Source organism: Cicer arietinum, chromosome 5 (assembly GCF_000331145.2).
Source record: "Cicer arietinum cultivar CDC Frontier isolate Library 1 chromosome 5, Cicar.CDCFrontier_v2.0, whole genome shotgun sequence".
Lineage (NCBI taxonomy): Eukaryota > Viridiplantae > Streptophyta > Magnoliopsida > Fabales > Fabaceae > Cicer > Cicer arietinum.
The window spans coordinates 37,044,958-37,070,858 of NC_021164.2; the positions used below are offsets into that span (position 1 = coordinate 37,044,958).

At 32.2% G+C, this 25,901-nt stretch overlaps 1 protein-coding gene and 1 long non-coding RNA gene across 3 annotated transcripts; one reads left to right on the plus strand and one right to left on the minus strand.

Moving 5' to 3' along the window:
• The first annotated feature begins 3,404 nt into the window (after positions 1 to 3,404).
• Positions 3,405 to 12,947, plus strand: LOC101509068 (uncharacterized). Of its 2 annotated transcripts, XM_004515901.4 has the most exons (10): positions 3,405 to 3,711; positions 4,571 to 4,749; positions 5,111 to 5,434; positions 5,602 to 8,138; positions 8,293 to 8,417; positions 8,796 to 10,535; positions 10,753 to 10,801; positions 10,885 to 11,129; positions 11,265 to 11,366; positions 12,300 to 12,947. In XM_004515901.4, exons 3-10 carry the CDS (start codon positions 5,242 to 5,244, stop codon positions 12,532 to 12,534), a joined length of 5,226 nt encoding a protein of 1,741 aa, XP_004515958.1. In that variant the 5' UTR covers positions 3,405 to 3,711; positions 4,571 to 4,749; positions 5,111 to 5,241; the 3' UTR covers positions 12,535 to 12,947. The 2 variants fall into 2 exon arrangements, with proteins under 2 accessions (XP_004515958.1, XP_004515957.1); XM_004515900.4 differs by lacking the exon at positions 4,571 to 4,749.
• An 8,691-nt stretch (positions 12,948 to 21,638) lies between these two features.
• LOC105851281 (uncharacterized) lies at positions 21,639 to 24,068 on the minus strand. The gene is made up of 3 exons (XR_001143013.3): positions 23,897 to 24,068; positions 22,571 to 22,631; positions 21,639 to 21,889 (listed from the first exon to the last, which is right to left on the minus strand). It is a non-coding gene; the product is annotated as an uncharacterized lncRNA (long non-coding RNA).
• Between the last annotated feature and the right edge of the window lie 1,833 nt (positions 24,069 to 25,901).

Genomic DNA, 25,901 nt, shown 5'->3' on the forward strand with positions numbered 1-25,901 from the left:
TTTTTATGAAAATAACTAGAAAATTATTACTAAAATTATAAAACAAAAACACTAAGGTTGTGTTTTGGTTTAATTTTTTTAACATAAATATAAAGGAGTAATATGTTCAAAACTTGAAAAAGGAATGAGGGCACATTGAAACATCCAAAACTAACCATAAGAAAAATGTTCGAATAAAAAGAAAGATTAAATAAGTTTTTAGAACCTATAAATTAACTTTAGTACTCTAAAATTTATTCTTCAAACAACAGGTTCTCAAATGTTTTATGTCAACAATTTTGATTCCTATTTTAAAGTTAATTCATGTGTATCATTCAAATTTTGAATATTTTTTGCATACATGTTTATAATATTATAAGAATCCCCCATATAAAAATTTAAATTTTTTTAACTGTCGATTAAATAAATATGAATTTATAAGTGCCAAAAAATTATACTTAATTCTTCTTTTGTTAAAAAATTATAAATTTTTGTGGGAGAAGTTATTATAATATTTTAAACATGCATATAAAAAAAATTCAAATTTTTTGGAGATAGATGAATTGACATAAATTTTTTGAGGGATCGTTATTTGAAAAATAAAATTAGAGAAATTAAAAATAAAATATAATATATTTTTAGAAGGACTAAAAAAATATAATATATTTATAAAATAAAAAATATAATTTATTTATAAAGATTAAAAATTATTTAACCTAAAAAAAACATAATTTTGTGACAAAAATAAGGAGGAAGGGATTCTCTATCCAAAAAATATATTAGAATATAGTAACATAAGAAAACATTACCAAACATTGTCCCAAAACAATATAAAAGCGTCGATTTCTTTTTTTATTTCTTTCTTGTGTCACTTGAAATCTTTTCCGCGATGCTTATTGGTGTTCTAAGCATTGAATATCTCCAAATATACTTAAGAGTCGTCGTTGTTCTACATTCTCTATAAATTTAAATTTTAAATTGAATAATATTATTCAAACATAAAAATTAACATAAATAAGATACTGTATAAAATATATTTTGTTTTTTCATAAAATATTAAAATATTGTATTTGTGTCACATTTTGTATTAATCAACATATTTTAAATACTGAAAAATGTTAAACTATTGTATTTGTGTCTTGACTTCTTTTAAGAAAGTTGATTGTATCACATTATTGATTTGAAGCATTGTTCGACGGTTAACTGAGTTTCCAAATTTATTAGACGCAAAATAATCAGAGTGAACTTGTATTATCAATTTCATCTAAGGCGTGTCACAACACACTTAATTGATTAATTCTCTCTGTTTATAAGAGGATTTAGTTTATACAAGGATATTGACTTTATCAGATGCTTCACTTAAAGTTTTTTTCTTTTGATCTTTGAGTGAGAGGATCAATGTACATAGGTTTTTAGTGAAAGACAAATAATCATTGTAAGGTTCTTTTCCTTTGTCTTTAAAGAGTCAATCATTGACTTGTATTTCTTTTTATTTTTACCGATTTAATTTAGACTATAGATTATTTGATGTTTCTTGTAATGTTTCTTATTGTTATATTATGACTTACTTGTTTATAAGGTGATAATATTATTTGTGTTAAAACACTTAGATTACTATATCTAATTTACTATAGTTTATTTTACCTTAAAGTAGATGATTATCAATATAATTTTTTATCTTTTAACTTAATTTGTACATTTAACAAATACAATTAAATAATAATTTTTTATTTATTTATTTTGTTATCATCAAAATATCAATTAGAAAATTGTAGTTAAAATTACTTTTGCATTGGTTATATAGTCTCTTCTTTTTGACATATAAGTTCATATTGAGACTTATATTCACAAGCTGGTATTTTCTATTTTTCTCTTCAATAATATGATGAGGTGTTATTCAATAGAAATTATCTTTAGTGTTTTTTTGCATTTGAGAGAGAACAGAGAGATGCGAAATCTAGTTTTATTTGGATAGGAAAATCTGGTGATAATATACTGTTTTTGGGGGATATAATTAGTATATGAACTTTGAAAATTCTATAGCATATTTATTTGTTCGGTATGTTATTTCCCCAACTCAAAATTTAAATTTGTAATAACACATGTAGAGATGGAGTTTCTGAAATCTCTGCTTGTTTCTCTATGTGTGTGTTGCCCCGTTTCAATAAACTATTGGTCTTCAATCATTTGGTTATGGTTGGTTTGGACATGGCTGGAGAAGACATTCGGAACATTTGTATTGGTTTGGACATGAATTGAGATGATTTGGAGTCATCAGGTGGAGGATAGTCCGAAGTTTAATACCACTTCAGTTTTTAAATATAAATTTTGTTATCCCTTTATGATCCATTCAAATTTTTATTTCTTTGTTGAAATATTTTTAATTACTTTAAATTTTTGTATCAATAAGTAGACAATAAATATTATGAACAATAAACATGCAAAAATTGTTCGAATATTAACTAATTTAATATCAATATAAATGTTATTAATTATCATAATTTAGTCAACGATATCTTATTCTTAAGGATAAAAAGTGTAGATATTATGATTGAAAAAGACTACAGACAACTAAAGTAGAACAATTTAAAAGGTTATGAATTAAATGCTCTTTCATTAATTATAAATGATAGGAAATTATGAGTTTATTTGATTCTTGCGGATAATCCCATTAAAAATGATTTGGTTGTTGTTGGTGCTCTATCACTTGGTCTAGTTGGTTTATTCTTTGTTTTCTAATTTACTGACAACAACCTTGTCAATACTTCAATGGTACTATGAATGAACTTTGAAATGACTGCATGCATCTATTGAGAAATTGTATGACTTTTCTACTTCTATTAAGTCATTAGTTTCCTTAGGTTCAACCAAGTCAGGAGACCTCATTGCATCATGTAAACTATTTGCATCTTGGGATAAAAGGGATAAACTATGGAATTTTTCTATACCGGACAAATATGTAGTAATGAAACCTGAGGTTTTTCATGTCTAATGTAAATCTAATTGGTGCTCTTGTAAATTTTAAATAAGTTAGAAATATTGTAATGATACCTGTTGCAATGTTTAAAAAATTGAGAGTCTATGCAAAGATCAGGAGAGATTTAAAAGATTGTAATTTATAAGAATCTATACAAGATTCTATTAATAGAAAAGTGTTTATTTATTTTTCCGATTTTAATTATAAGCAAAATAATATCAATATTTTTTGATCTCAAATATAAACTAAACTTAATTAAATATACTATATTTAATCAATTTATATTTTATTTTTCAATAACTATTTTATTTTCATGGGAGATAATTTTTGAAAACACAAACAATTACTTTTTGTATTATTTTGAGAAAATTAAATGAAGTTAACTATCTTTCTTACCAAATGTGAATTTATTTATTTTTTCTTAAATATGAGACCGGATGGAGTATAGATATGAACACATGAACATAATTATTGTAGATGTAGAAAATAGCTTCTAAATCACAACATGAAACAAATTTCATAATCATAAATTCATAAGTTCAAAACCATACATAAGTGCATAAACATGAGAAACAGAGGAACTAGCACAAGAAACAAAGTAACTCGCACAAGAACAGAGCAACTTCCACGAAGGGAGTAAACAGAGGATCCATATGAGGAAGAACAAGGTGGCGGCGAAGTCTCAGTTAGCATGCGAGGAAGAAGGGAGTTGGCAATAAACAGGAGTATTCGCGAGGAAGAAGAAACGATTTCAGGTTTCTTTTTATTTTTAATCTAAAAACTGGGTTTTCACCATAAACCCAACCCATGCCCGTTTGAATTAAAAAATTAGGTTTTTTTGCAAAAGAAACCCGCCCCAAATTTGGGAGTTTTTGCAACCATCATGACGCCATTGCAGCTCGAAAGCTTCATTCTGGATCGTATGTTTGTGCGAGTCTACGACCATACTTACGATTCCACAAACACTGACCTGGTATTCTTCATGCCTTCAGGAGAGTATTGGTACAGAGAATTCACGAGCTAACAAAAATATCTTCATTCGTCCTTCATTTTCATGCACTGACAATTCGATTCATGTTAATACTCTATTTAAGAATCATCTCTAGTTAATTTCTGTCTGATTAATAGAAATAGGTTTCCCACTTTTAAAATATTCTATACTTTCAGTTGCCATATGAATCTGATCGGTATGGACAAAGATGATAGATTCTTGTGATTATTACAAATGAAATGATTAGAAATTTAGAAGTGTTTGTATGCTCCTTGGTATGTTAATAGGTTATGATTTTGCAATGAATTGTACCTTTGATTTTCCATTTGAAGAATTACTGCTAGCGACCACCGGTGTGATAGTATGTTGCAGGAATAGTTAAATTCTAATGGGCTTAAGTATGATATAACACCAATAATTAGATTGAATGGCTACTAGATTTACATCCATTTCAAGATAGATTGCAAAAGACAAAAGAGAAACATTGCTGTTAAATTCTTCTTCCATGTTGATAGACAATTATGTTGCCAAGATGTAAACATGCAAGAGATATCTGCATTTGTGTTTTTCTTGCTTCTTTAGATTCATTAGTATGACTGATTTAGACTTTGTCCCTCTTGCAGTCTGTACAAGTTTACTTCACTTTGATTGCTAATGTGCACCACTCAAATTTAACATACAAATTGAAGGAGGAGGCTTAATATATTTAAGTTATTTCATTATTTGTGGCTTAGTTGCCAGCCTACAAATGTGCTGTATTTATCAACTGTCTTGAGGATATGGAAACATGGCTCTATTAAAGGTTGCTTTTGACTAGGCTATTTCATTTAGCAACATCATATGATTATCATGAACTTACACTTTTGAAAACTTAATTTTGCATCTTATATTGCTGGCTTGTGAGACTTATTTGAATTTCACTGTTGTACAAAGTCCTCCTTACTCTTTAACTTTCATTAAGGGGATTGTTGCCCAATACTGTAACCCTTTTCTCTTGTTCTATCAAAACAAAACAATGGCTCAAATTACATGATGCGTTTGATTAATAGTCTCCAAGTATGGTCTGTTAGTTGTTGTATTGCTATATCTTTTTCACGATTATTCTAGTATTTAGTTTATACCAAATGGATGTTTACCTGCAGGGATGTTTTAATAATTTTCAGGTTTAAATGGTAGTTGCTCAGAGGTGTGTTCTTGGACATCTTCCTGTTACGTAGGTTGTAAAAATATTTATTTCTTGGTCAAACCTTCTTTTAAATAGTCGTCTGCTTAAAGTTTGTGGGCTGGATTATCAATGCCTGGAAACGAAGCGGTAGACAGGCTCCATAATTTTTTTGGTCAAGAAAACTTGTCCCAGGAACAGTATCATTCACAAGCGGTTGATGGGAACTGGCCAGGACCAAGCAACAATATATGGGTTGGCAGCCAGAGATCGACTGGTGTGCCATTTGTTTCCAATTTGAAGAATTTTAATCAACAAAAATGTGGTAAAGATTCTACAAATTTATTTTATAATATTTTCACTTGTCACTACCATGTTTTAATACATTTTGTATTTGAATAACTAAAACATCGATGTTTAAGTTTAACTTTGTCATGTAGTTTGAGGTTGTCTTTATTACTTACTAACCACACTGCCTTCTCTGTCACAAAGATTCTGAGCAGGGACACGTAAGCTCTCCATATTTGCGTCACAGTTTGAACCTGTCACAATCAAATTTGAGGCATGAGTCTGGCAGAAATCAGCTGCCAAACCAGCAAGCAGCTTTAAGTGGCTACATGCAGGGACAACAGGTTTTCCAGACAAGGCAGAATGGAGCCAATATTTTGGAAATGGATACAGAATCTGATTGGCACCATGTATCAAGAGGAATTCCGGTGCTAGAGTCACAAGGGAATAGTGGTCTTGAACTCTATAAGAAAAATATGGCTAGGAATGATGTTGGTGAATCTCCTGTCAATTTTGATTTCTTTGGAGGTCAACAGCAAGTAACTGGTCGCCATAATGGAATGCTTCAGCCTTTACCGAGACAGCATTCAGGAATAGATGAAATGCATCTATTACAGCAGCAAGCGGTACTTAACCAGATGCAAGAACTTCAGAGGCAGCAACAATTTCATCAACCAGAAGCAAAGCAACAGAATTCTATGGCCCCAGCTTCGTCTATTTCAACGCAGACGGTTACTAGCCATTCTGCTTCTCTTATTAATGGAATTCCTGTAAATGAGGCATCTAACTTTATGTGGCAGCCTGAAGTTATGGCAACTAATGCAAATTGGCTCCAGCGTGGTGCATCTCCAGTTATGCATGGGTCCTCTAATGGACTTATATTGTCTCCTGAACAAGGACAAGCATTGCACACAATGGGTTTGGTTCATAATCAGGGAGATCAGTCTCTTTATGGGGTTCCGATATCTGGTTCAGGAGGCACTCCTAACCTTTATTATGAGATTCAAGAAGTTAAGCCAGCAATGCAGCAGGTTTCTTTCCCACAGCAATATTCTCATGTTCATGGGAACAAACCTGTGCTGCCACAGATAGTGGCCGGCAGTAATTCATTTTCAGCTATCCAGAATGCTACATTTTCAGATCACATCAACAGAAATGATGGAACTTTAGTTTCAAGACAGGATATTCAAGGAAAGAGAATGTTTGGAGCTACTGCTCGTGTAAATAGTGGACTGAATGTGGAAAACTTGCAGCAACTGAATTCTGAGCTAAGAATTGTACCAATGCAAGATTTTCATGGGAGACAAGAACTAGCTGGATCTTCTGAGATGTCTTCACAGGACAAGATTTTAGTGCAGGCTCCTCCTTCACAGAACATAGCAACCCTAGATCCAACTGAGGAGAAGATTTTGTTTGGTTCAGATGATAGTATGTGGGATGGATTTGTTACAAATACTGATTTTAATATGCTGGATGGTACAGATAGTTCTAATGGCTTTTTATCCCTTCAGAGCGGGAGTTGGAGTGCGCTTATGCAGTCTGCTGTTGCAGAAACTTCTAGTAGTGACATGGGCATCCAGGAGGAGTGGAGTGGTCTGGGTTTACAAAATATGGGGCGATCATCTGGAAATGAGCAACCCTCTACTACTGGTGGCAGCAAACAGCAATCAGTTTGCGGTGACAATAACTTGCAATCATCTTCCAATAAAAATTCAAGACCTTTAATTCGGCCTGATGATGTTAGTAGGCCCACAACCACTGAAAACCATTGTAGCGTTTCTCGGTTTCATCAGTCAGGTCCTGATACTTTACATCAACAGCATGACAGGTTACAGATTGATTCTCACTGTCACCGACCAAATCCACAGCATTTAGAAAGAGGCAGGTGGTTAAATTGCAGTCCTCAGCAAAAACAATTATCTGAAGGTGGTCATATATATGGAAATGCTACCAACTCTTCAGGTTTAGATAAAAATGAAAAGGTTAAATCAGATTATTGGACACATCAACAGACCATATCATCTTGTAGCGATAGTGGTGGTGGTGGATTAAATAAGTCTAATGGTTGGGACATTACGATGTCAGCCCCATTTGATAGTAGTTCTACTTTCGAAACCAATGAAAATGAAAACTCATTGCAGCACCATCATGGAAAAGCCATGCATGAGGAGATAGGTCAGGTGCCTGCTACATGGGAGCCTGATTCTGGGGAAGATTCTGGTATGAATGGTATTACTGCATTACCAAATTCGGGCTCTGCATGGTTCAGCCAGCAAGACAGCAAAAAGCTCCTCAACGCCGATGTGTGGAGATATTCTGAGTCAGCAGGTAGCTATATAAGAAATGATGGTCCAGGAAAATATAAGCATCATATGGAAAACCCTTCTTCAATTTTGGAATCATCAAAGAATGGAAAATTTGAAGGTGATCTAAATGGTGTGGATAACTCTAAAAAAAATGAAAAATCAGCAGATGGTCTTGGATCTAATTTTGATGGCAATGATTTGCATAGTCCAAAGTCATCTGGTCAGGTGCATCAAAGATCTTCCACTACTCGTACATTTCAGAACCATCCAATGGGGGACCATGGTAATGAAGTGGAAACTTATGGAAACAAACAGGTCATAAATTCACAGCCTATGAACCATCAACATTTTGGAGGACATAGAGGTCTGGGCCATAGTTATCTTGGACAGTCAAAGTATGGATATTGTGAAGGGAATTATAGTGAAATGGAGAAGGTAACTTGTTAGATACCATGTTTTATATGCTAGTCTCACATTAACTGTTTATCTCCATGTCTTGGAGAATCAGAAGTTGTTTATATCCTTTAAAAATCTGAGTCAAAAAGAAAAAATCCTTTAAAATCTGACTGAAGTGACACCTGATTTTCAGGGTGAGTCGGAGAGCTTGGATGATCATGTTTCAAGAAGCGTACATCGTACACATATCCCGAAAACAATGATCTCATTGGATAGAAGTGTTGGTAATTATGCCTTACAGAAGACTGCTTTACCCAGGTAGTTGGATTTGAAAATTGCCTAGCTTCATTTTTGAACATATGAGTTTATTCATATGATATGGTACTTCCTTTTTAATTATTGCGGAAATATTCTGCTATCCGTAATGATACCCAACCATGTCATGATTTTTTGGGACCTTTTCATTTTCTAAACTTCTTGTTTAACTAGTGCTTGTATACATGTTTTCTTTATTTCCATCATGCATTATATATTTTCATGATTTACGTGTGATGACCCTAGCTCAAAAGTTTGCTTCAATTTGATAAAATGTTGTTGCATCTACAATATTCATGAGCTTTTTCATGAAGTGAATCAGTCAAGGAGGTATGACATTCCACCGCGCACAAGCCTTTCTGACCACAATTTTTCTTCCAGGGTGCATGAAACTGAATCTTCAGATGGATTTGCTGTACATCCTCAGTGGAATCAAAGTTCTTCGCCACAGGGCTTTGGCTTACAATTGGCTCCTCCTACTCAGGGGCCTGCCATAGTATTTTCTCGTGGCTCATCAGATTCAGGTCATACTATACAACACATGTCTGAGACAGGGGATAAGCACCACACATGGTTAGCTACTAATCAAACTTTTCCTCCTCAAGAGTCATCTCCTGGGGAGAATAAGAATAATATTTCTAGTACCACAGGGCAAGTTTTTGATAAGGCCTCTCAGCACAACGTGGCAGGAAACATTCCACAGGCCTTTACATCTGCCTTTCCTTTCTCCAGGAACCGAACTCAGAATCAGAATATGGCTCCTCTTGGTGGACAAGTAGCAAATTCTCAGCCGGCTTCCTTGAATCATGTAAATGAATTTGGTGAAAGAGCTCAAGCTAATCAATCTGAAATGCTATCTACTCGGGACATGTCCCAGCTGAGTGGTACAGATCAAATTTGCATTAAAGATCGTGCAATCCAAATTTTGGCAGCAGAGGCAGGCAGTCAGCCTTCTGTTACATATGGTGCATCTCTGCATGGCACCCCTTCGAAAGTTATGCACAACTTGTGGACCAATGTTTTGAGCAGGCAACATTCTACCGCTTTGAAGATTCCATCACAGCCCAAACAAATAAACTATTGTGAAATGACAACTGAGTCAAAGAAGCTAGATGATCAGGATCCAAACGAAGATGGTAATGAGCTTTCTGCCATTGGTGTTTGTTCTGCTTACTCCAATAGCTCTGTAATAAATGTGCTTAAAGAAAGCCCTGGAGAGCAGACATTGTTTGAGAATGTTGTTGGTGCTGAAGACGCTGCAGTTGTATCACACCTGAAGGAACCTTTTGTGAAATGCGTTGCATCTCAACCAAGCTTAGCTGTGACCTCAAGGGATATTGAGGCTCTCAATCGGTCTTTAAGACCAAACAAGGTTTTGAATCCTAATTTCTCCTTGCTGAATCAAGTTCAATCCATGAGAAACGTGGATATTGATCCTAGTAATCGGGAAGCCAAGAGATTGAAAGTTTCTGATAATATGGTGGACAAACAGCACGTAGATTCCAACCACGGACAACAGTCGTCATATGGATATGACAATTTGGTCAAAGATGTGTCTGGAAATAGTTCTTCCATTCCATCATCGCAACCCAGTATATTATGCTTGTCAGAAAAGCCACATGATGGAATGGGCATGAATGCATCTTCACAGGAGGTGATTGAAAATGATCAGGAAAACTCTCTTAATGTTTCTGATAGTAATAACGCAAAATCAAACAGAAATGATCATTCTCTGATAAATCCACATATGGCACCGTCATGGTTTGAACAATATGGAACTTTTAAAAATGTTAAGATATTGCCAAATTATGATGGACAGAAGATAACTGCTGCTAAGATTATGGACCAACCTTTTATTCTATCAAACCAATCAGATGGTCTGCATTTCCAAAATTCAATAGATCAAGTTAATAGTTTTAATGATGCTCAACTTGGTAGCCCCAGGCACAATCCAATGCCTGCTTCAGTTGCAAGTGAGAATGTATGTTCTCAGTTATCGACTCCTACGGGTGAACCTGATTTACTTATATTGAGACCAAAGAAGCGTAAAACTGCCACATCTGAACTCCTGTCATGGCATAAAGAACTGACACAGGGTTCTGAACGTCTTCGAGATCTAAGGTGGTTGCCAGTCATTTAATGCATTTATTTTTTTGCCAACATTGTTGGTTTAGGGAAAAGTTCTGCTTATGATATTATCCTTTTTGTATTGTTTTGATATAAAAATACCTTCTTCGTTTGCTATGTCAGTGTGACTTCATTTTTATTATTGTTTAGTGTAGTAATATATCAAGTATTTTTTACCCTTAGATAACATAAATTCCATATTATTTTGCAGTGCGGCGGAATTATTATGGGCCCAAACCGCAAACAGACTGATTGAGAAGGTTTGTTATAAAATTATATCAGTCCACAAAATTAATAAATTGATTAGTTAATGAGTTCTCTTAACGCTGCTTATAATTAATAGGTTGAAGCTGGTGCTGGGGTAGGCGAAGATCTATCAGTGATGGTGAAGTCAAAAAGAAGACTTGTCTTGACTACGCAGGTTATGCAGCAACTACTAAGCCCTCCTCCTGCAGCATTTCTCGTAGGAGATGTGAAGTTGCATCTTGAAAGTGTGGTCTACTCTGTTTCCAGATTAACATTAGGAGAAGCATGCAGTTCAATCTCGTGGTCTGGATGCGGTACTCTGCCACCTGGAAGCAAAAATCTGTAAGAATTATTATTATTATTATTTTGAATGGCTTGTATAATGGTTTTTACACAAGCACACACACATAAGTACACATGCACAGCTGACCTATATTTTATATAAGAATTGACATTTTTGTGTGATGCTTTCTGTAGACTGCTCAGAAAACAGACATCATCTGACAATGTTAATCATCACGTTTTGAAAGTTATGGACTTTGTTGATAGAACAAGGAGGCTGGAAGAGGATATATTAAGGTAATATCATAGTGTTTAGTTTTATACCTTGTATCCATTATTTTTTAACCCTAGAAATAACAAATTTCAAAGAGGCTAATCTGTTATATGAGTACAACTGAATATTGAGCAGGTTCTTTGGCATTAAAATCTTTTAAGGTTGACAAATATCTCTTTTTATTTATGTTTTTTTTGTGTGTGGTTATTTGGCAAGTTGAAGTTGAAGTTGAAATACGGCTTTTGTCTAGATTGGTTACTCTTTTTTTTTTCTTTCTAAATATGGCTCAAATGCTCTCAGTTAGCTATTTGCTCATGAAATAAAAGATACAGGTTTGTTAGTATAAGTAATTTCTTAGGTTGATTTTTGTGATTTATTTCTTTGGAATAATGTCGTTGAACTATCAAGTTAAACTCAGAATTGTATGATTTTACGACTCTACCTACATGTATCAAAATTGAGTAACAAAATTGCAAGTTTGAGGACAATTGAACGAGTCTACAACATAAAGGTTGAGGCTAATTGAGTTGCTTATTGTAAAATATGAGTAATTTCTGTCTAATGAGATAACACATCTTCTATTTATAATGATGTTGCATTAATTACATTCAATGTCTATGTAGTTGTATTAACTAGTACTACTAACAATTAGTCTAGGATGGTGCACAATCAAGGAATAATAAAAACATACACTGAAATTTAACAATTGTGATATTTCTCAATAATGCTAATAATAATCACAGTTTTGACATCCCATATAGCCCATATGCAAAGGCATGCGACAAAAATTGGGCTTCATGTTTGCAGTAAATAATGGTTGCCTGCTAGGCTGCTACTGCTACTATAATTATGTTATATTTCTGTCAGTGATCTTATTTATTTTTATATGATAACTACAACTTTGTTATGCTCTGCTCTACTTATTTTATGTGGTTTTTTTATCTTTTTAATTGCAGATTGGATAGCAGAGCCTCAATTTTGGACTTGAGAGTGGAGTGTCAGGATTTAGAAAGATTTTCTGTTATCAATCGATTTGCCAAGTTCCATGCACGGGGACAATATGATGGGGCAGAGACCTCATCGTCCTCTGATAAAATTGCTAATTCTCAGAGAGTATTTCCCCTGCAATTTGTTACTGCAGTTCCATTGCCTAGGAATCTCCCAGACAGGGTACAATGTCTTTCACTTTGATAATTAATTAATTCATTTTCCATCTTACTTGATTAGTTGTCTCCCCAATCTACTGGTCTTTTTCTTTCAACTTATATAATCGCACGTCATCAACATAGAACCATTCAACTGGCAGTGTAGGAGAAGAATAGTACTATGTTTCGTCTTCGACCTGCAGGGGCTGTTACATCTTTGCAATTTATATATGTATGTATGTGTAGATCCTTTAATCTTTGACTTTCCATTTTCAAGTTCCAAGCCTTCTGTGTATAGCAAAATTATATATGCAGTGGTTTACCATTACCATTTGGCTTGGATTAGACTGATTAATTTGGATAGGTTTCTTTTCTTTTTTTTTTTTTGTGTTGATAAATTTTGGATAGGTTTCTTCACTAACTCATTTTGTTTCTTTCAATATGAAATAATTTTCTATATATTTTCTTGTATGGTCCTGCCTATCAAAAACCCTTTTTGTAGGGGATGTTACAAAACAGCATCAAGTGTAGGGCCTCAAAAATAGTGAACGTTGTTTGCTTTTGGTATTCATATTGCGTTGACTGTCTAGTATACATAATTTGTAGCTATATTATAAAATCCCCAGTTAATCCTATTATTTTATTCTTCTATGGTCTTGGGTAAATTTTGAGGTGTAGTTGACAGAAAATTGTCTTGTCGATGTTTATGAATTATTGGGTTAAACGAAATCTTTTATTCATAATGGGTGCCAAGTTTTTATGTGAATAATAATAGATGTTGTGAATGATTTGTTTCTTGGGGAACTATGCTATGGCCTTTATCTTGTTGGTTTCTTTGCTATAAGTTCGATATTTTCCAGCCTTGTAAGCTGAGTTCAAGGTTTCGTTTTTAGTAAAAGTTTTATATTCTACATGATTAATGGCTTCGGATTTGTTATGCAATCGGATTTATGGAATTCAAATGTCGACCGTACCGGGTTCAGACTGGGAATGCCTTTCTTGATAAATGGTATGTGACATGTTCGTTGGTTACCCCAAATTTTCTTATATTTACCCCGATGAAGAGTGTGTCGCCATCTAAAATTTGAGTGATTTTTGAATTTAATGGAGTCAATATTAAAATTTATTTTAAAATAAGAAAAATATTGAGAAACTTTTAAAAATAAAAATAAAAAATGAAAATGGTATTTGAAACTAAATTTTAAATTCAGAAGTCGATTATGCGTAAAGAAGATATTAATACTCTACGACATTTGTTAAAATATGATTATTTACAATTAATTGTATAAAATTAATATTAATTTAAATATATTTATTTCTCTTTATTATTAAATATTAATATTAATTATTTTTTGAATGTGAGAAAAGAAATAAATTTTTTGTTAATGTGTTTGACAAGAATATTCCGACTACGTATCTCACAGTACAATAGAGAAATCAAAGCTTCGTAGTTATTGAATAGAAAATGCGGATGTAATGATCATTTTTTAAAGAAATTTATTTTATTGATAAATAAAGTTATCTTAAAGGGTTTATTTAATTTGAATAATTATTTTAAAGAGTTTATTTCATTTGAATAATTATTTTAAAATACGAATTTTAAGACTACTTAGTAGTACAACTCATGTCTCGAAAGTGCAAGGATTAAAAAAATGTTTCATCCGGTTAATCAATTTAAGAATATTTTTATTATTTTTGTTATAAAAATGAGTTTTATTATTTTTGTTATAAATATGAGCTTTAAAATCTCCAACTTGTACATCTTGTGTTATAACCGTTCAAAAATTAAAAAGACATCACATCTATTTAACCACTTTAAAATAATTTTTTATATAATTATTTAAAAAATAAAATAAAAACGAGTTTTAGAAGTATCAAGTTATCACAATTGTTTAAAAAATAAAACAAAAAAGAGTTTTAGAACTGTTAAGTTACCACAATTTATATAATATAATTTAAAGCAATATTTTATTGATTTTATTTTTTTTCAAAAGAAAATTAAATAAATAATAATCTAATAAAGTAAAAGTTGGACGCATCATTTCAGAAAGAAAAAAAAAAAAGGACAACATGCATCGTTTCAGAACAGAAAGGCAAACATCCTTTCAAAACAGGAAGACAATCATCGTTTCAGAACTCAAGTTTCAATAAATCCTAAACCAATGGGGGAATGTTTCAAAAACTACATTTCAATAAATCAACCTAACAAAAATCTCATTTTTAAATCTATTATAAACTTCATATAACTCATCTTTTCATTCTAAATGTAGAAACCATCAAATAAAAGCTTTGATTTTAAATGTGAAATTAGGACAAGCACACCAAAGGAAATGTTGTAGTAAAGGGACAAAGAATAGAGCAACAAACATGAGAGTGATGCATATGTGGTATATTGGGAAGATGAAGGCGGCGTTGGTGCACGGTTGGCGGTGATTGGCATTACTTGTGAAAATTGAAATGACGGTGATGTCCTCTATTTCTCGTTTTTATTTTTTATTTTGTTTTGAAATATATGATTTTGAGAATGAAGTTTGATTGTTGTTTCTTCTCTACTGAACTTTATTTTTGTTTAAGATATCTCTTTTATAAAAAAATTTATGTTTTATCTTTTCATCTCTTTCTGTTTTTTTTTATTTTTTTTTATAATATTTTCTCTCTTTTGTTTTGCTGATTTCAGAAATAAAGAAAAAAAAACTCCCTTTCTTTTCTTTGAAACTGATTTTTGTATCAATTTATAGACTACAAGGATGAATCTTTGTATAGAGATGGAAAGGGAAAAGAGTGGTTGCCCTCTCTCTATGTGTGCATTTTGAATGAACATATCTTTATTAATGAAAGAGTAAAAAATAAGGAACATGAAAAGAAAAGAAGAGAGTAAAAAATAAGGAACATGAAAAGTAAGAAGAATATATATTTTTTATTTTATATTATTTTTGGTGTAATGTAAAGGGAACACTTATGCAAATATGAACTCAAAATTAGACTAAATCGTAAAATGATAATTTTTTTTTTTTATATTTTATCATAAATATTTTTAATTAGTGGGATAAAATTAAGATACTATAGTGCAGACGCTGTAAATTTTTTTAAACAATAGTTTGTTTTTAGAATACTTTTCCTAGTTGTGTTATTAGAACCCCACTGTACCTATTTGAGTGTACTGTGTTAAGCCAAAATTAACATGTTTTGTCATCATCAAAAATTGGGAGATTGTTAAGACAAAATCTCAATTTAAATGTTTTGATGATAATTAAACAAAAGGTTAATTAAAGACTATTAATTATGATTCTAAATATTTTGGTATTTAACATGTGCATTTGAGTGTGTTAAAACAAGATAAGTATCAAACTTTACAAAACAGATCTCATTAAAATCAAAGAAAGCAAAAGCAGTAAAACGAAGATTGATCTTGAAGTAGTTTTGGAAAACGAAGAACGATCTTCGTTTTTGGCAGAAACAAGAATAATCAGTTTCTCTATTAGAAATTGGATCCTGGAAGCTTTATTCATCTCATAACTTCATCAGAGAATAAGCAAGGATCAATCTAAGTCATAATCATTCTAGAATTCGAAGCATCAAAAGATATGCTTCATAAAAAGCTTAAAACAAGATCATTCTTCAAGTGAGGAAATTGCAAGTACAAAGTTGCAAGCTGTAAAAGTACACTGCTTATTGTACTGTCAATCTAGACCTACACACGTGACTGAAAAGCAAACAATCATCTCAGACAACTGACACAATCACAAGTACAAGTCAGCTCATCACCAACAAATTCGAAGAACGATCTTGGATGTCAAAAACGTTCCTGGATTTAGCATAATCACTCTTGCTTTATGACTGATTTTATCCAACCACTCCTTCATGACAGCTGACCCTATTTCAACGGTCATATGAGCTGTCCTAAAGCTCTGTACAAAGTTGCAAGCTGTAAAAGTACACTGCTTATTGTACTGTCAATCTAGACCTACACACGTGACTGAAAAGCAAACAATCATCTCAGACAACTGACACAATCACAAGTACAAGTCAGCTCATCACCAACAAATTCGAAGAACGATCTTGGATGTCAAAAACGTTCCTGGATTTAGCATAATCACTCTTGCTTTATGACTGATTTTATCCAACCACTCCTTCATGACAGCTGACCCTATTTCAACGGTCATATGAGCTGTCCTAAAGCTCTATTGAAGCTTATTAATACAACTTGAAGATAAAGAACAAGACACAACTCAAAGTGCCAAGAAAAGCATCAATCATTCAATCATACTCAATTGTCTCGATACCATTCTTAAAGCTTGCTGTTTTAATCTTTGTGTTGTGTTAGAATCAGTACCAACTGAGTTCTATTTACAGAATCTATTTCTCAAACAAGAGTTGATTAAATACCCAGATTCTAAACATTCTCAAAATCACCACTTTGTAACTCAAGGTTATTTTGCTAACATAAGCTTGAGTGTTTTGTAAAAACTCCTTTCATGTTTTGAAAGGTAATTCGCAAAATACTTTCTGAAATAGTAAGGTAGAACTAAGGAAATCCTTTCTAGGTAGAAGGGTAGAAACTGTGTAAAGATCAAGATTGATCTGTGAAAAATAGTGTGATAACCAAGAACACTCTTGCCTTTGAGCACATAGTGGAAAATCTCACATTTGTGAGGCTTGGACGTAACACGTGTTTGGGTGAACCAGGATATATGCGTGTGTAATCTCTCTATCTCTATCTCTATTTATTTTATGCTTGACAATCATATTTTATATTGATAAAGTTGATATTGCTGTTTTTTACTAACCAAGGTCATTTTTGAGTTAAACTTTCAGTTTTAAACAAGAATTTTTAAAAAAGGGCAATTATAATTCAAACCCCCTTCCTTATAATTGACATTGTTACTTCAATTGGCATCAGAGCCAGTCTCTAAGGTTTAAACATCCAAAAAGTGTTAGAGCAAAAGATTCAAGAAGATAAATGTCAAAAGCTAAATACATAGCTGAAGGAGGGTCTTCAAACAGACCACCATACTTTGATGGCTCAGATTATTACTTCTGGAAAGGAAAAATGCAACTGTTCCTAAAGTCACAAGATACATGTATGTGGAGAATCATCACAGATGGAGACTTCATACCAAGAGTAGATCAAAACGATCCAACATCAGCTGAAAAGAAATAAACAGATTGGACAGCAAATGAAAAATCTAAGGTACTTCTAAATTCAAAAGCTCAATTAATTTTATCATGTGCCTTAAGCAGGGAAGAAAGTGAAAGAGTAGATGAATGTGATATGGCCAAGAAGGTATGGGACATATTGCAAACTCACCATGAGGGAACAAGTCATGTTAAGGAAACAAGAATTGACATTGGTATTCGAAAGTTCGAATTATTTGAAATGAATGAAGGAGAAACAATTGATGAAATGTACTCAAGATTCACAACTATAGTGAACGAAATGCGTTCCCTTGGAAAATCTTATTTAGTACAAGACAGGGTAAGAAAGATCATGAGATATCTTCCAATCATATGGAGACCAATGGTGACAGCTATAAGTCAAACCAAGAATCTAGAAGTACTGGGCTTAGAAGAACTTATTGGAACTCTAAGGGCGCATGAAGTACTGTTACTGGAAGATAAACCTATAAAGAAAGGCAAAGTAATAGCCTTAAAAGCATCTCAAAGCTCACCAAACATTCAACAAACAAATGAGAAAAGTGACTCATAAGATAGCCAATAAGATGCCGATGAAGAAATTGCTCTTATCACAAGAAAAATACAAAGAATGATGAGGAGAAGAGATCAGATCAAAAAAGGATCCCCAAACAAAAAAGACTTCAAGACTGGAATAGATAAAAGCAAATTCACTTGCTTTGGATGCAACAAACAAGGACACTACAAAACTGAATGTCCATTAAACAAAAAAGTACCAAAGAAATTTCCTTTCAAAAAGAAGTCAATGATGGCAACCTGGGATGATTCTGATGAATCAAAAACAGATGAACCTAAAGAAGCAAATCTATGCTTGATGGCAAACATTGAAGATACCGAGGTAACAAATTCTGAACCATGTCTTGTATGTAAACAAATGGAAACATAATTTGATAATTTATTAAATGATTCAAATTTTCTCATTCAAAAATGTAGTTCTTTTAAAGAAAAATTTCACAAAGAAAAAGAAGAGAAAGAGAAAATTCAAGCTATGAATGATAAACTTAAAGAGATCATTCAAAATATGAAAGAATCTCAACTCAAGAATCTTGAAACTGAAAAAACAGAAAGCCAAGATCGATCTTCACCTTAAACGAAGAACGATATTCTCAAGGCTGAAGTTGAAACTATTAAAATTGATTTGAAAAATTTCATTAAAGCTATTGAGACCTTTTAGAGAATCATGGGATCCCAAGTAGGGATATTTGATAAAGCTGGGCTTGGTTTTGATAAAACTCATAAAACCAAAATGTATGAAACCTTTTTTGTTCCTGCAAAATCAAATGTTCATATTGCGACAAAATTGGACATTTAGAATTTGCATGCTATTTTAAAAAAAGGGATGAAAAAATCAAGAACAAAAGGATCTTCAACAAGGAAGAACATTTAACAGCAAAAGTAAATTTTTCTCAAAAACTGAAAAAGCAAGAACGATCTTCAGTTAATGTAAAAAACGAAGAACGTTATGGAGGCTTATCAAAACCAACTGAAACTCAATTTTTTAAACCATTTTTAAAAGCCACTGAATATTCTTCTTGGTCCAAGATTGGTCATTCTGAGATAACATTTAACACTAAGAAAACAATCAGATTTCGAAGCTAACTCCTCAAGACCCAAAATCAAGTGGGTACCTAAAAAGGATATAATACATCATGCAAGATGGATCTCAAAATGTCAAGAAAAGACTATGGTTTTTGGATAGTGGTTTTTCAAGGCATATCACGGGTGACAAGAACTGCTTCATGTCATTTATCAAAAAGGGCAGAGGATCCGTAACATTTGGAAACAACGATCAAGCCAAGATCAAAGGAAAAGGAACCAAAGGTAAAATAAATTCTACCAAAATCAATGATGTTCAATATGTTGAAGGATTGAAACATAATCTTCTTAGCATTAGTCAACTCTGTGATAATGGCTTTGAAGTCCTTTTTAAACCAAACATATGTGAAGTGAGAATGGCAAATTCTGGAGAAATCATATTTTCTGCATCCAGAAAGAAAAATATTTACATTTTATACATTGAAGAATTACCAGTTGAATCTTGCCTCATGTCCACAAATAAAGACAAATGGATATGGAATAAGATAACTGGACATTTGAGTATGAAAATAATTTCAAACTTGTCAAAATTAGATCTTGTTAGAGGACTTCCTAAAATAAATTTTGAAAAAGATAAGATTTGTGAAGCTTGTGCAAAAGGGAAACAAGTTAAAAGTAGCTTTCATTCAAAAGAGTTTATATCAACCAAAAAACCTCTTGAACTACTTCACATTGATCTTTTTGGTCCATCAAAACCATCAGTTTAGGAGGTATGAAATATGGATTTGTTATTGTTGATGATTTTTCTAGATACACATGGGTGCTATTTTTGAAACAAAAGGATGATGCATTTGATGCTTTCAAAATTTTTTGTAAAAAGGTTCATAATGAAAAAGAATCCAAAATCATCACTGTAAGAAGTGATCATGGTGGTGAATTCATTAATGCATCCTTCAAAACATTTTTTGATGAACTTGACATCTCTCATAATCTATCTTTTGCAAGAACTCCTCAAAAAAATGGAATTGTTGAAAGAAAAAATAGAGCCTTGCAAGAGATGGCAAGAACGATCTTGGAAGAGTCAAATGTTGAGAAGTATTTTTGGGCTGAAGCTATAAATACTTCTAGCTATATTTTGAATCGTGTTTCAATCAGAAAAATGATAAACAAAACACCTTACGAAATCTGGAAAAATAGAAAACTAAATATTTCATACTTTCATATCTTTGGTTGTTATTGTTACATTTTAAACAACAAAGTTAACTTGGGAAAATTTGATGCGAAATCGGACAAAGCTATATTTCTAGGATATTCAACAGAATCTAAGGGATATCATGTTTTTAATTTAAGAACTAAAGCTATTGAAATCAGTATGCAAATTTTATTTGATGAGTTTGATGATCTTGAGTTAAAAAAGAAAGATGATGAGGAGGAAGATCAATCTAGGCAAACGCAGCAGATCGATCTTTAGGAAAACAAGATTGATAAACAATCTCCTTTTCAAACTCCTCCTAGAAGCTGGTTATTATTAGATGACCATCCTCCAAATCAAATCATTGGAGATACAACTGATGGTATTATAACTAGCATGTCATTTAAAGATGATGCAAACAGCAACATGGCAATGATATCTCAAATGGAGCCAAAATCCATCAAAGAAGCAATAATTGATCAATCTTGGATTGATGCAATGAAAGAAGAACTTCTTCAATTTGAAAAAAATGAAGTATGGACTCTTGTTCCAGATCCACAAGATCAAACAATTATTGGAGCACGATAGGTCTTTAGAAATAAGCTAGACGAAGAAGGAAAAGTTGTAAGAAACAAATCAAGGTTAGTTGCTCAAGGTTATAATCAACAAGAAAGAATAGACTATGATGAAACCTTTGCTCCAGTTGCAAGGTTAGAAGCCATAAGTATTCTTCTTGCATATGCATCATATAAAAACATCAAACTTTTTCAAATGGATGTTTAAAGTGCATTTTTAAATGGATTTTTAAATGAACAAGTTTATGTTCGTCAACCTCCAGGCTTTGAAGATCAAAAGAAACCAGATCATGTTTTTAAACTCACAAAAGCCTTATATGGTTTAAAACAAGCTCCTAGAGCTTGGTAAGAAAGATTGAGTTCATTTTTTTTATCAAAAATAATTTTTCCTGTGGAAACATTGACACAACACTTCTTAAGAAAACAAGTAAAAATGATTTACTCATTGTTCAAGTGTATGTTGATGATATTATTTTTGGATCAACAAATGAAAAAATGTGTGAGGATTTCTGAAAACTCATGCAAAGTGAATTTGAAATGAGTATTGTAGCATCCCACTTTTAGGGACATTATCTCGAAATACTATATTAAAATACCGTCCATTTTTTTTTTAAAGATTCAATTTATCGCACAAGCAACCTACCAAATCACACATTTAAACTCAACAAACAATTCATGGTTAATTACAAATTATCCAACCTCTCAGTCAAATGTTTCAGTACTCAAGTACTAGGATTTCAAAGGCACCGTACCAAATAGAGAAATAATAATTGGTATGAACTAAAGACTGACAGAAATAAGGTCCCTAAAGCTGACCACAACTACCCATCCTAGAAATTAAAAGAAAAGCTCCCTTTATTCCTCCGCAAACTCTTCCGGGTGAGAAAGCAAATTGGGGATGTCATCTGTCCAAAAGTAAGGGTCATCTCCAAATAACAAAAACAAGGCAAAAAGTCATGCATATATAGTTACTATAGAGAATATAATTAAATCATATACTTCATTTAACAATTAAGATCACAAAGCACTAAAGGTATAATTCAAGCGGAATACACAAAATCCTATTTGTTAGACTATATGTCAATGCATGATTCGGAAAACTCGCCACCCTTAGAGCAAAGAGTCCCACCATTGGACAATGTCCCACCGTTGAACTTGTCCCACCGTTGGACAAATGCTCTTCAGAATTTCATGTTCAGTACTCCAACGTTGAGTATATTTCTAAATCATGTTGCCTTTACAATAACTTGTCGTCATGTACTCGTGACTAAGTTAAGGCCTCCAATGCATGCATGAATGTCATCACCTTAGCTAATAACAAAATAGATCACTCAACTATAGCGTCCAAACCATTCAACTTTGTCCTAAACCAACCTGATTTAGACACAAAGTCATCACCTTGTAAAATCATCCAATACCAATCAAATTATACAAATTGCTTATTCTCACAATATCATTCGTAAATATGTAGTTCATATAATACACATATCTTGAATTAACCCACAAATAGAACCAATACAAAACATCGCATTGCATTTATATAGCATCTAATTCAAGTAGGATAGCGAATGGAGTGATGCCCTTACCTTTCTGAGCGTTGTTCTTAAAATTATTAAGTATCGCCTTTTCTCTGACAGGGTTCTACACCTTCACAAAATAGTCACTCACTGAGTATCAAAATTTATCTAATCTTAAACCTACTTAAGAATATGAGGTGACTAAATGTTCACATAAAAAATAATATTAACTTAAACATTTAAATCTTGTATTTAAATTAATAACATAAAGTAATTAGTATCAAATTTCCCAAATGTATAAAGTTTATATAGTTTAATCCTTCAAGTAAATAAAAATATAATAAGAAAATAAATTTCCATTACTCAGCCAAAAAAAATTAGATTAGCCTATGTTATAGTGGAGATGTGGAAAAAAAATCATTGCTTTTGTCGTATAATTGAGCAACGAATTTAAAAACGAATTTAATTTTACTTTCCATCAACTAAAATAAAATTTCTCTTTAATAAAACTAAAAAACAGAATTAAATCCACTAATAATATCCTGGAATTTTGTAATAATATTTTTTTTTCCAGTAAATTATTATATTTAAAGTTTCTCGATGTTGAGATTTTGTTGTAATTTATCTGTTTCTAGTATCATAAATATTTCAACAAATATTCTAACTTAAGTAATATCAAAATTGAATTATAAGCACCAGTAAAACCAAGAATGACATAGGTGGTCTACTGGTCCATCAAAACTTAATTTTCAGATTTCCCCAAAATCAATTTTTCTATGCTTTTAAATCGGTTTGTTATAACAAAATTATTTATAGCTTTTCAATCATTCTAGAAATATTTCCTAATTTCCTAGAGTCTAAAATCAATCCCTGAACTAAAAAAATCAGAAATTGTTTTGTTTCAAATGCAACTAAAAGTAAAGTCTTAGTCCTGCAACTTTTAAAATTAACATCTAAATGGAATAACTATAATAACAATTTTCAACACCTTCACTATTTATGGGGAAAATTATTATTTTTAACTTCAATAGGGTTTCTATTTTACTTTATTTTATTTTATTTGACAAGATTTCTTCAACAATCAAACTATCACACAATAAAATTTTAATCACATAAAAATTGAGTTTGTAGTCAATAACGATTTCAATCGGTTAAAACACAACATATTCTTTATAACCACTTCTTTCAGGTGAAAATTGATTTTTGGCATAGATAAACATTTTCTCTAATCTAAATAGTTTTTATTTTTTTATTTTTTATTTATATCAATATCTTAAGAAAATCCTAATAAATAAATTGCATGACACGATTCCCACATGGAACGAAAATAACAATTTGATAAACTAATAGTAAAATTGGAATTTTAAAGGTAAGTAACAAATTAATAGTACTTACTTGATAATGATAATCCACCAAATCAACCTCTACTTCTCTTCCTAAGGCTTTATTATTATTTTTTTCCTCTAGTTTTCTCCTAAATTCCTGATTGAGAGTGTACGGGTGAATGGAGGAGGCGCTGAGTTTTTTTAGCTAGGGTTAGGGGAATCTCTTGTTATAGTCTTAGTTTTAATTGGGCTTTGTGGTTCCACTCCAAATTAATTTAATTTAATTTTAATATATTATAGTATGATTTTACTAATTCTATTAATTGCACCCTCAATAATTACACTCATATATTTGCATTAAAATAAAATTTACCGTATTGCTAATAACACCACCTAACCTCAAATATTTCTATGCGATGACAGATTAAAATCACAACATTTAATTTCATGGAATAAAACATAGATTAAGTCAAGATGGCAAGATACCTTCAATTAGTTAGAAAACCATTAGTAGTAACAATCTCTAGCAAGATAGTTCACATTTAAGAAAATAAAATATTTTTAATATATAAGAAAAACCATAATAAAATATTTAAATGTGAGAATGAAAATAGAACAAAACATACGGGTCTTACAAGTATGATGGGAGAATTGAGATATTTTCTTGGTCTACAAATCAAACAACATAAAAATGAGATTTTTATTTGTCAAGAAAAATATATCAATGATCTTTTAAAGAAATACAAAATGAGTGAAGCCAAGATTATGTCTACTCCCATGCATCCATCATCCTCGTTAGATAAAGATGAAAATGGACAATCAATCTCTGAAAAAGAATATAGAGGTATGATAGGATCATTACTTTATCTAATTGCAAGTAGGCCTGACATTGTTTTCCCAGTAGGCTTATGTGCTAGATTTCAATCTTAAACAAAAGTGTCTCATTTAACAACAGTCAAAAGAATTTTTCGTTATCTCGTAGGTACTACTGATCTTGGCCTTTGGTATAGCAAAGGTTCTCATTTTGATTTTGTAGCTTACTGCGATGCCGACTATGCTGGTGATAAGATGGAAAGAAAGAGCACAAGTGGTGCATGTCAATTCCTAGGGGAAGCCTTAATAGGCTGGTCATGTAGGAAGCAAAATACAATTTGCCCTATCAACCACTGAAGCTGAATATGTCTCAGCCGCTAATTGTTGCTCTCAAGTCTTATGGATCAAGAATCAACTTGAAGATTATTCAATTAGGTACTCTCATATTCCAATATATTGTGATAATACTAGTGCTATTAATTTATCTAAGAATCCTATTCAACATTTAAGGTCAAGACATATTGAGATAAAACACCATTTTATTAGGGATCATGTGAGTAAAAAGGAAATTGAATTAATCTTTGTTGATACAAATAATCAGTTAGCTGATATTTTTACAAAGCCCCTTGTTGAAGAAACCTTCAATTCCATCAAAGAACGATTAAAAATCGTTAAAAATCGTGGTCAGGATCGTTAAAATTCATACCAGAACATTCTGGTCATAACGAAGAACGATCTTCGTTTTTGCTAAACCACTCAAGATCGATCTTCTTTCTTCATTATCACTAACTGTTAAAATCACCCTTTTTCATCTGAAACGACTACTACTTTTAAAAAGTAACGGCTACCCATACTTTACCCAGCTACACGTTTTCTCTCTCTCCTCCTCCCCAATGCTCAACTACCCTATCAAATCAAACACACGCGTGTTACTCCATCCACTTTTTAATCAACTACAAACAAATAAAAAACGGTCACCTTCGCATCTTTCATATTTCAAATATGTTTCTGCAAAACCTTTCTCCTTCTTCCTCAAGCTCTCCTTATTTTTTAAAAATGGCTCGAAAAAAAACAATGGCATATAAAAATCCCAGATCATCACCACCATCATCTCTATCACCTTCACCATCACCATCTCCATCTCCTCCATCCAGACCAACACCTCCCCATTCATCCTCTGAAAAAACATTTTCGGATTACCTATCCTCATCCCCAGAACCATGTCCTCAACCTCTCTCAACTAAGCTCCCTCCTTTATTTCA